Raw genomic sequence first — 11,268 nt, forward strand, 5'->3', positions numbered from 1 at the left:
TCCTTAAAATTGTTTCTGCACAGTATGGACAGTGGTGATGCATTGCTGTTCTACACCCAAGTCCACATATTTATAGTGAAGCCTTAAAAAATAAATAATGTGTGTGTGTTATTAATATTATTAATAACGTATATTAAACAAATAACTCATGATAGACATGCCTCCATAGACAACTGCCTTGTTGACGTGGCTTTCAATGTGACTTTTTAGTTTGATCAGTCTGGCTGCCTTAAACACACAGGCCGAGCAAAAAGGACAGTGATAATTGATGCAACAAGTGTTACACTGCTGCAGCTCTGGTAATTTGTAACCTCTCTGAATTGTTATGTGTCTCTACAAGAGATGAAATCACCACAAAATTATCTCAACGTAGACAAATTGGATTAAAAAAGCATTTAACAGAGGAAGTTGAAGAAACATCTCATGGTTACTTATGTAACCTGTGTTCCCTGAGAACAGGGAACGAGACACTGCATCCTAGAACGCACATACGGACATATATTCGGACTGGTCATATTCGGACATACGGCCGCACTCGCATGCATTGAACAAAGTTTACAAAGAGGTGAAACAGTATGCTATTTTTATTTACCTGCCACTGTGGCCGGTAGGTGAAGCGAGTTTACCCGCTACAACTCAATATCACCCGCATTTGGCTGGTGGCGGGTGCTAATTTCCATCCCTGACCCAAGCACTTTTCACAAAGCGCACTCACGCCACGAGTACTATAAATGTGAGGCGCGAACCCACCACAAAGCCTGCGCTGCCAAAACTTAAACACTATCCCCACAGTGTTACAAGCTCAGTGTTACAGCACAAGCAACTGGTTTAACAGGTCCCTTTTTATTAAGCGGCCCGCCCCTGAATCTAATTCAACCCCTGGCTTCAGGAGCTCAGGCCTGGCAGGCCATTCCTGGTATATCAAATTGGGTTTTGAACATATAAAACGAGCTTACTCGCTACAGTTTTGCTCGCAGACCCCCGCGATTCACGCCGTGGTCGAGCCCTCAGTGAGAAGCAGTGTCAGTCACGTGCTTCTCGCTGAGGTGTTAAAACTGTTAAAGGAGAGAGTGGTGGAAACAGTGCACCCGACGCTAGCGAGTCAGGTTTTTACTGTCGCTAATTCCTTGTCCCGAAAATGGATGGTGGTCTCAAGCCCATACTTCAGACATCTGAACAAAGCAGTTATTACATGCTCGTTCAAGATGCTGACTGTGAAACAAATCCTTTCAGGGCGCACATTCGCCCCGAGGATTGGTTTTTCACAATAGATCTAAAAAACGCATACTTTCACGTTCAGATAGCCCCCCACTACAGGCCATTCTTGAGATTCACCTTCGAGGGGCAGGCTTATCAGTATAGTATCTTTTCTGGGCACTGTCATAGACTCAAGACGCATGAATGAGCGGCTGATGTCATAAAGAACCACCACGTCTTGGTGACGTACATAAAATCGCCAGGGCAGCCGAGATCAGACTCTCTTCACTGCATGGCTAAGCATCTCCTTTTATGGGCAGAGCACAATCTGAGCTCCCTAAGGGCAGCTCACATGCCAGGTATTCTGAATCAGGGTCCGGATATGTTATCCAGAGGACCCATTCCCCCAGGGGAATGGTCTCTTCACCCGCAAACGATTCAGCTCGCACAACACTCGCTGCCCAATATTTTTCTCCAAACGCAGGGACACCCTGGCCCGTGTTTGGACCAGACTCCCTCTATATGCTCCCTCCGATCACGATGTTGCCGCAAACCATCAAAAAAGATCAGGGGGACAGTATCCACAGTGCTTTTAATAGCCCCACTTTGGAAGAACCGCACATGGTTCTCCGAACTGATTCAGCTGTCAGACACTGCCCCAAGGCCCATTCCGCTGAGGAAATACTTCCTCACGCCAGGAAAAGGGAAGATCTGGCATCCCAGTCCCGAGCTGTGGGCCCTCCAGGTATGGCCCATCAACGGGTATCTGGAAACCTCTCTGACAAGTTATGAACTCTATTTCTAGAGCCCCCGCTATCAGGCGGCTCTGCTTTGAAGTGGTCAGTGGTTTTCTAATCAGTGTGCTGCGCGAAACATCAACGCACACTAATGCAAAGTGGCGGACCTCCTCGCTTTTCTCCAAGAGCTAATGGACGCGGGTCGTTCCCCCTCCACACTCAAAGTTTATGTCGCTGCCACAGCAGCTAACCACGCTTAGATCGCGGGACATTCACTAGGGAAACGTTATCTTATTGTACATTTTCTTAAAGGGGCCAGGAGATTAAACCCGCCTCACTTTTCCTCAGTCCCTATTTGGGACCTCGCCGTGTTTTTTAGAAGCCGTGAAGGGTTCCCCCTCCTAACCCCTTCAGACCACGAGCTTGAAGCACTTATCACTCAAAACCGCTTTTCTGCTGGCTTTGGCCTCGGTTAAGCGAGTGGCTGGCTTACACACTCTCACCGTGAGCCCTTCCTGTCTTGAGTTCGGGTCCAACAACTTCAAGGTTGTGCTTAAACCGAGACATGGTTTTATACCCAAAGTGCTATCAACCCCTTTCAGTATGCAGGTCATTACACTGCTTCCTTTACCCGCGTTTCAGAGAGAATAAGACGCGAACCTATTCTGCCCAGTCAGAGCATTGAGATTGTATCTAAAGCGCTCCCCCCTTCAGGCAGTCGGATCGGCTCTTCATTGCTTTGGTGGCCACACTAAAGGTTGTGCTGTCATGAAACAAATACTCTGACACTGGATAGTGGATGCGAACACACTAGCATATAGGTCTAAGATCCTAACCTGTCCTACAGGCATTAAAGCCCACTCCACTAGAGGCCTGGCCTCAAGCCCACTAGAGGCTTGGTCATGTGGCACTTCCATGGAAGATATCTGTGCGGCGGCAGGCTAGACCTCTCTGTCCACTTTTATCAGATTCTACAATTTGGAGGTCCAAGCTTTACAAGCAGTGCTTTTCTCCGTCTAAGGGCTCTATCTGCAGCCTTGGCAACACGATTGCTTATATTGCGTTCCGCTTATACACAATCGTTCATAAGCACCATTAAACTCTACCTTAGATCCGACTATGTCCGGTCAGGTGTTCAAACAAGCCGACTTTTCCGGTTCTTTTCATTCCCCTTATGAAGTCCGCCTGTTTCGGTCTCTCTAGAGCAGGGGTGCCCAAACTTTTTCCTATGAAGGGCCAAAAATCAAACTTGATTGAGAGACGTGGGCCGAAAGTAATTTAAAAAAAAATCATAAATCAAACTGTATTAGGCCTACATTAAAGTTGCTATGGGTTTATTCATTTCATAATGTTTACAATAAATATAAAACAAATGTAATCTGATTAACTAATGCAGTTTTATTTGTAAAGTGTTGCATTTTAATGACCAATTAAATGGGCAACAATCCCCAAGTGTTCAATGTAAAATACGGTTCAATGTCAAATACACAATGATCCAGATTCATAATGTTGACGGATATTTTACTCTTTTAAAAAAGGAACAGACTGTTTGCAAATAGGGTTGGGCGATATCCCCTAAATTGGCAGTTGACAATGTTTACAGTAAAACATCGCAATGGACGATGATATCGTCGTTTATTTTTATTTTTATAAAAAGATAAAATACAGAGTATAGTAAATTATATCTCTTTACATAAATACTATTTTCTACTTTAAAACTATAATTTCATTATTTTATTAACCCAAATAAGGACTCACCCGCACAAGTTTCCACGTGATGGGGAAAAAAGGTAGCTTCCTTCCACTTAAGAAGAGTTGTGCACTTTTTATTCTAATTTATCTCTTTACATAAAAACTATTTTCTACTTAAAGCTCTATCTTCGTCATTAACCCAGTGTTTGGTATGTGAATGCTGTTTTACGTGAATATTACCACAGGAGTAAAAGCACAAAACTTTGTTTAAAAAGGAAATAAATTCGCAGATGTAACATTGCAGCCCTGGATGAGAGAGTTGGGCTGAGCCCAATTTAAGATCTGCCAGCTTTTTAATTCTGTTTTGCGTTCTGGTCACCCGATTTGATGGACATCTGGTTTCTTTTCTCAAATCTTCACTCGCGTCGCACTCATTTTCACAGGAAAATATTAATGCTTCTTCCTTTCGTTTGCGTATAATTAAGTATATTATACCCATTCACATCTATGGTAAAGACTGTAGGACGAATTCCTTTTGACAAATTTTATTTTATTAAATTTTATGTTTGTGCTTGTTATTAGACTTGAGGCGCGTCAAGTTTATTTGAATAGCGCAGTTCACGTGCACCCAGCTGTTTTACGCGTCAAGTTTATTTGAATAGCGCAGTTCACGTGCACCCAGCTGTTTTACGCGTCAAGTTTATTTGAATAGCGCAGTTCACGTGCACCCAGCTGTTTTACGCGTCAAGTTTATTTGAATAGCGCAGTTCACGTGCACCCAGCTGTTTTACGCGTCAAGTTTATTTGAATAGCGCAGTTCACGTGCACCCAGCGGTTTTACTTTCGCTTTTTCTAGCGGTGCATAATCAAACATAGCCTAAATGTCTTGGCCCCGTGGAAGATAAAATTCACTCTTCAGCCCTTTTACAACAAGTGTTGCTTTGCAACATCATGAAGACAAAGATATTAGAAAAGGTGTCTATCCAGCTCATGTCCCACATTCATCTCAAAGCGCAGACCGGCATAGGACGCATCTTTAAGTGGGAAAAGGCTAGGAATCTATCTACAAATCTTTTTTTAACTAATAATTAATTTTCTTATACTCTTTGGGTTACCATTATTTACTGATAATTGTTTAATTGTTTTACAGGCTGCAGTGAGTTGTTTCACTGACGGAAAATAAACATGCATGCTTATTATAATGTTTGAGCGTTTATCATTTCAAAATGTAGGCTCTCTCTCTCGGACCTCGGTGGGCCAAATCAAAGGTTACCACGGGCAAACTTTGGCCCGCGGGCCCTAGTTTGGGCATCTCTGCTCTAGAGGTTTTTTGACTTTCCCTCTTTCAGTTGGGGATCAGTTTGGGTCAGTAGCACGCACAGCGTTTTACATTGTGTTCCCATATGCAATACGAGGAACCTCTCGATAGGGAACGTACTCGGTTACTTTCGTAACCTCGGTTCCCTGAGAGAGGGAACGAGTATTGCGTTCCGTGCCCTGTTCGTGCTTCTCAGGTATCGCTTCAGTCGATTTTTAAAACCTGACACCTATGGCGAATCAGGGTCTTATATAGCCTCCTGTATGCTATTATAAGCCCCTTTTTCACCATAGGTTCCTGCAGTTGCCGCAGCCCGGCCAATCAGAGCGTTCCTCGCGCCGGGCTAGTGCCGTGCAGCTGCACTGCGCTTTACATAGATACCTTTATTAATAAAGTTTTTCTTCATATTCTCGAGAAAAGGACTTTTTCCCATACACAATACTCGTTCCCTCTCTCAGGGAACCGAGGTTACAAAAGTAACCGAGTACATTTACATTACCTCCACAGTGGTTGCACCTGTCTTCGACCACGCGATGGCATTTTTCTTCAACCGGCCCCGCTGTGTTGTGTCTGTGTAAGTTAGTCAAGTGTTCACTGCGAATTTTCACAATCTCTTGCCACAATTCGGAAAGGCACAAACAGGAACCATTTCTTCTTCACTTGTGAGCCCAATCGGCTCATCACTCTAATGATGTCCGGTTCACGAATGAATCGTTCTTTTTAACCGGTTCTTTTTAGTGAACCGGGCGAACCAGTTCACCAAATCGGACTGAATCGTTCTAAACGGTTCGCATCTCAAATCAGCGCTGATCACACAAGTTACTTTAGTTACTCACTTTCTGACATGAGTGAGTCTCTCCGAATAGAAATAAACCTTTATCTTGAATTATATGTTGTAACTCCAACCGTTCACTGAACTGAGACATGTTTTGCTGAGAGAACTGATGGAACTCACGAGCAGCTGATACTGAGCATGCGCAAGTAACTGAACGAGCAACGGTCCTCGGATCAGCAGTACAGAATCGAAAACTGTTTCTCTCGGACACGTTCAATACTGAGAACCGAAGAGCCGATGAGCAGAGCCTTTTAATACAAACGATGCTCTTCCCAACTGGACTATTTTTCCGGCTACAACGGAGTTCCCACGGGACTTCAGCGCAAAATACAGCTAGCTGCCAAAAATTTAGAATTTAAACAATGGCTAAGTGGCTAAACGCATCTTGTTGTCATGTAAGGGCCCTGTTCATGTTGGACAGACATTTTAATTAACATTTTAATGTCTGTTAAAGGGGTACTTCAGCGCTGGGAAGATGAATCTGTATTTAAACTGGCTCATCAATGTAGTAGAAATGTGAAATTATTTTTGAATTTGGTGTCTTCTAGACTGAGAAAAGACAGAAAATGTATTTTTGTCCCATGGGGATGAAAGACTACAATTCCCAGAATGCATCGCTGCCCTGTGAGGCCATTCCCAACGCCACCAACTTGATTACTGCGACTGAGTTAGAGAAGACACTACAATTAAAAACTGAACGTGCCTGTTCAATATAATGAGTGAGTCACCACGCGAGTCTCACAGACAGCACTGAGCACTAACTGCAGGAGTGATGAGAGCTGAGGTAATCGCGACTACACTCGCGGCATACATTCACAACGCGAGTTCAGTCTGCCGCGTTTCAGTTCATGCCTTTGCAAGCTTAACTTTCATAGAAATTAATTTGAGAAGTTAAAACACTTACATTGCTCACCATAGCTCCGTTTAAATGAGTGCCTGTAGCTGAGCTGAGCTCTCCCTGCAAGCTGAGTGTTATCTCCCATCCCCCATGCGCAGATTCAAAACATGCGGTAATGGCTCCCTCTGCTGGCTGTAGTCTTTAGCCTTTGGGCAAACATTCCTCCTATGATGCAAAAATCGTCAATTTGCATCATAGGAGGAATTTTTCCAGGAATAAAATGCATAAATCTCTTGTCTCAGGGAGATATGAGGGGGGAAAGCACAATAATTTGAATATATTCCAGGGTTTCTACTGATACAAAGCCATATGCTAATCGCTGAAGTAACCCTTTAAGAGGCACAAAGACACCTGTTACGTGCATGCCCCCAAAGCTGCCGTTTTAGCTGAGTGGGGATCTAGGCATTAACTGTAATAACTCCGTGTTGCAAGCACCAATCCGGTTCGTTATTTTTGCCTGAGTTGCCCTTTAAAGTCCTCGCTGACCCCTCGCAAAAACACCAACAAATGCTCAGAGTATGAGATATCGGTACTCTCAACGCAGGTGATGAAGAAGGCAGAAAATCAACCTGATTTTGCAACGATTTGCTTAAGCCATATCCTCCATGCGATAGGTAACGGTGTTCGGAGACAGGCTAATTTGAGAGAAAACTGTCTAATTCAGGCACACAGTCTCAGCAGCCACACTCAGACACTGTTTCACAAAGTCACCACATGAAAGAGCTTGTCCACTTTTCATAATTCATGTGCTAATCTGGTAATTTACACAGGTAGCATTTTCTTGTGCTATTTACAGATTAAACATAGAACATAGAATTAAACACACATTCTTTTCATTGAGAATGTAACTTTGCTAGCATGTCTCCTGCCTTGACTTTTCATTTCTCTTCACTGTATCTTGAGAACTGAAGCAAATGTTTTGTTTCATAATGATGGAGGTTGTACTCTTTAAGAACAGCTACTCTTTGTTTACTGCCATTGACTCAATTTCGGTAAAAAAAACTATTTTTAAACTTTCTCTTGTCAGTGTGCCAATGCCTCATCCGTTCCATGTTAGCTACTAGCTTCTTCTAAGCCATACATACAATTGCCCTTGTTAAACTTGTATGAATTGCAGAAACAAATTACAATGAATCTATTCAGAAAGGTACTTCTTCATTTTTCATCGTTATCCAACTGAAGCATGTTTACTTCTCTATGACATCCTTTCGCTCATAGTTCCCCATTGTTGAAGACCCATGGCATTTGTTCCTCATATTCAGTTACCTCTACAAGACTGGCTCACATTTTTATGACCGGTTAAGATCAATCAAGATGAGTTTCTTCATTGTAAATGCTTTCATGATATGTTTTTCCATAGGTGCTGGAGAATCATGCACAAAGGTACGTTTTTTAAGCATGAATTTAAAGCTGTGTTCTGCCTTACTGTTATTTTATTACTGTTGTGAAATGTAAACATTTATTGCAACAAAAAAAAAAATGTACCTTAGATTATTGAGAATCTGCACTACTCTTGCATGGGAAGAAACCTCACCTCAATACCACCTAGTATTCCTTCATCGGTTCAAACTCTGGATTTCAGTTTTAATGTTCTGAATCGCTTACAGAAGACTGTATTCCCAGTTTTGTCTTTTCTACGAGTCCTTGATCTGTCAAGGTAAGCAATGTTCTTACCATCTAAATCTTTTGTTGTATAATGTGTTGTTCCATAAGTAACACTAGATGTATGTATTTTCTTTCAGATGCCACATCAAGCACATTGAAAATGATACGTTCTACAATGTAAATAAATTGACTACATTGATTCTCACAGGAAACCCTATTACATATTTTGGACCTGGATGCTTGAATACTTTACATGATCTACAAAGACTAGTTCTCGTGGATGTTGGTCTCACGTCCTTACAGCTTCAAATGAATAACCTAACCAAGCTGCAGGAACTTAAAGTTGGAGCAAATAACATTCAGTCCATGTCTCTCCCTCCATTCATGAGCACCTTCAAAGACTTCAGTTTACTAGATCTACATGCCAATAATATATCCATCATCACAAGTGATCACACTGTTGTGTTGCGAGAGATTGGCAGAAACGTGACTTTGATTCTCTCTAGGAATCCATTATTACATATTGAACCAGGAGCTTTCAAAGATGTTAATCTCAAACAGCTGGATATTAGATCTGCCTTCGTTTCATTCGCTGCTCAGAAAGTTGGACTAAAATCACTATATGGTCTTAATGTCAAAAGGTTGTTGTTTGGAAGGAATAGGGATGATTACAAAATTTTCCCATCAGATTCAGACTATTTAGATGGCCTTTGCTCTATTAATTTTCATGAGATATATTATTACATAAAAGAAAGGCCTAGAGTGCAAATGAATGTCCTCCGCTGTATGATTAATGCTACAATTGTAACTGTGAAGGGTGGTCTAATTCGTGATGTTACGTATGTGGCATTTAAAGACATTAAGGAGATTTACCTGATTGACACTCAGTTAGATATTGTGCCAGGTAAACTACTTTCACATCTTCATACTTTAGAAAAAGTCGTATTTACACAAAACATTGCAACTCAAGTTGAAACCTTCATAGACGTGCCTAAGCTTCGGTACGTGGATCTGAGTTCAAACCAAATTACATTAACATCATGCTGCACAGAAATTTTGTTGGGAACTCCTGAAATTAGGCATCTAAATTTAAGCTTAAATCCACAAATCAGTTTTTCTTTTCAAACATTTGGTGGATTAGATTTCCTTGAAATTCTAGATTTTCATCACACAAGAGTTATAGGTTTAGGACATCTTTCAGTTTTTTCTACCTTAAAGTATTTGAGGTATCTAGATGTTTCTTTTTCCAGTATCACCTTTACTAACATATTTTGCTTTTATGGACTGAACAGTCTTAATGTTCTCAAGATGGCGGGCAATACTTTTCAGGGTGAAGTAGTAAGGTATTTATTTTATAATCTCACAGTTCTAGAGCACCTTGACATGTCATACTGTCGCATGGTAGAGTTACACTCAAGCTCTTTTAAAAATCTTCAAAGACTTAGACTTTTGAATCTGAGAGGAAATAATTTAATGACTATAGATTTTCTTACCCACCCATACCTGAAACAATTAAGATCATTTTATGTTGATAAAAACAGCATCACTAGCATCCCACTTCATATTCTCCAGAAGTTGCCCACAAACCTTTCAGAGTTTGATTTGTCCTCCAACCCCATTGAATGCTCCTGCTCCCAGACAGATTTTATTTTGTGGATTATCCAAAATCAGAACATTTTAAAGCAATCAGAAAATATTTTCTGTAAATCTCTTTCACTAATCTCAGATTTTAGAGCAATAGACTTTGACATTGACAGCTGTGTGCACAAGAAAAGACTCACACTTGCTTTATCAATAATTTTTGTTACATTAGTAGTTCTGATATCAGTCTTGGCTTATAGGTTCCAGTTTTATCTTCAGTATTGTTGTATTCTGATGAGAGGCTACAGAACACCTGCACAACAAGAATGTTCTTATGATGCATTTGTGATTTTCTCCAACTATGATGAAGTCTGGGTCATGAACGAACTGATGGAGAATCTGGAGAACGGTGTTCCACCTATTCATCTTTGCCTTCACATGCGGGACTTTCAAGCCGGGAAGTCCATCGCCTCCAACATTATCGATGAAGGAATAATGGGCAGTCGTAAAGTCATTGTGGTTGTGTCTCAACACTTCATTGATAGCGCCTGGTGTCGCTTTGAGTTTGAATTAGCTCAGTCCCGGTTCATGATGGAACGCAATGCCAACATCATCATCATCATACTGGAAGATGTAAACGAGAGGAGGACTAAGAAAGTGTTTGGTCTTCATAAGCACTTGAAAAAGAACACATATCTGAAGTGGAGCAAGGACCCTTTGAGTAACATGAGATTCTGGATACGGCTCAGGAGAGCTATTATTTCCACAAAACAATAATATTACCTATACTATGGATTATTACCTACACTATATTTTATGTTTTGAATAAATAAACTTTTGCACAAATTTAAAGACAATTTATTGTATTTTATGTTCAACCATTTTTCACAAAGTAAAGTTATTGCTTCTTTTAAAAAACGCAAGTAAAGGGCTTTCTATTCATCGTGGGAATGCACATTAAATATGTATAACTTCCCTTTTGAAACAAAAGGGAGAAGTGAGAGTTGCTTGCATGAATACAATACTTTGACAATAGTGTATGAACAGACTTATGTTAAATGGGATCTGCTTTTTAATATTACAGCTTCATAACCACTGTATAACCACTGTAACCACTTATAAGTAACATTCCAAATGTAGTGACAGAAAAGCTTTTAGTTTGCTGTTGAATGATTCTGGATCTCCTGACTTCTATTTGTTCTTTGTCATGTCAAGTTGTCTCACACACAAACATTTCTGACAATGATCATGTCATATCGGGAACAGATGATTTTCCTAAGCTACGTCTTAATTCTTGTGAATGCTGGAGAAGGACAGGAATTCCATCAGGTTTTGCCATCAGGGCCTCCAGGGTCAGCAAGATCGTTCCATAAAAACAGTTTTCCTCCCCTTGAAGAATATCCAG

At 41.1% G+C, this 11,268-nt stretch overlaps 2 protein-coding genes across 2 annotated transcripts in view; one reads left to right on the forward strand and one right to left on the reverse strand.

Annotated features, from left to right (window-relative positions):
- The window catches only part of LOC137049385 (THAP domain-containing protein 5-like), a 74,074-nt gene extending 67,352 nt beyond the window's left edge, over positions 1 to 6,722 (reverse strand). The window contains exon 1 of the mRNA XM_067427939.1: positions 6,684 to 6,722. Coding sequence (XP_067284040.1) covers positions 6,684 to 6,695 — 12 coding nt within the window. The 5' untranslated portion in view covers positions 6,696 to 6,722. The remainder of the gene's footprint in view (positions 1 to 6,683) is intronic.
- Positions 6,723 to 8,164: 1,442 nt separating this feature from the next.
- Positions 8,165 to 10,697, forward strand: LOC137049237 (toll-like receptor 4). Its single transcript, XM_067427726.1, has 2 exons — positions 8,165 to 8,334; positions 8,420 to 10,697. Exons 1-2 carry the CDS (start codon positions 8,195 to 8,197, stop codon positions 10,638 to 10,640), a joined length of 2,361 nt encoding a protein of 786 aa, XP_067283827.1. The 5' UTR covers positions 8,165 to 8,194; the 3' UTR covers positions 10,641 to 10,697.
- The last annotated feature ends 571 nt before the right edge of the window (positions 10,698 to 11,268 follow it).

This window comes from Pseudorasbora parva, chromosome 20 (assembly GCF_024679245.1).
Source record: "Pseudorasbora parva isolate DD20220531a chromosome 20, ASM2467924v1, whole genome shotgun sequence".
NCBI classification, from domain to species: domain Eukaryota; kingdom Metazoa; phylum Chordata; class Actinopteri; order Cypriniformes; family Gobionidae; genus Pseudorasbora; species Pseudorasbora parva.

Excerpts from the sequence above, each read along its gene's own strand:
- LOC137049237 (XM_067427726.1), top strand. The coding sequence starts at position 8,195 with ATGGGAAGAAACCTCACCTCAATACCACCTAGTATTCCTTCATCGGTT. Across the intron at positions 8,335-8,419 it reads CGAGTCCTTGATCTGTCAAG|ATGCCACATCAAGCACATTG; the intron begins GTAAGCAATGTT and ends ATTTTCTTTCAG.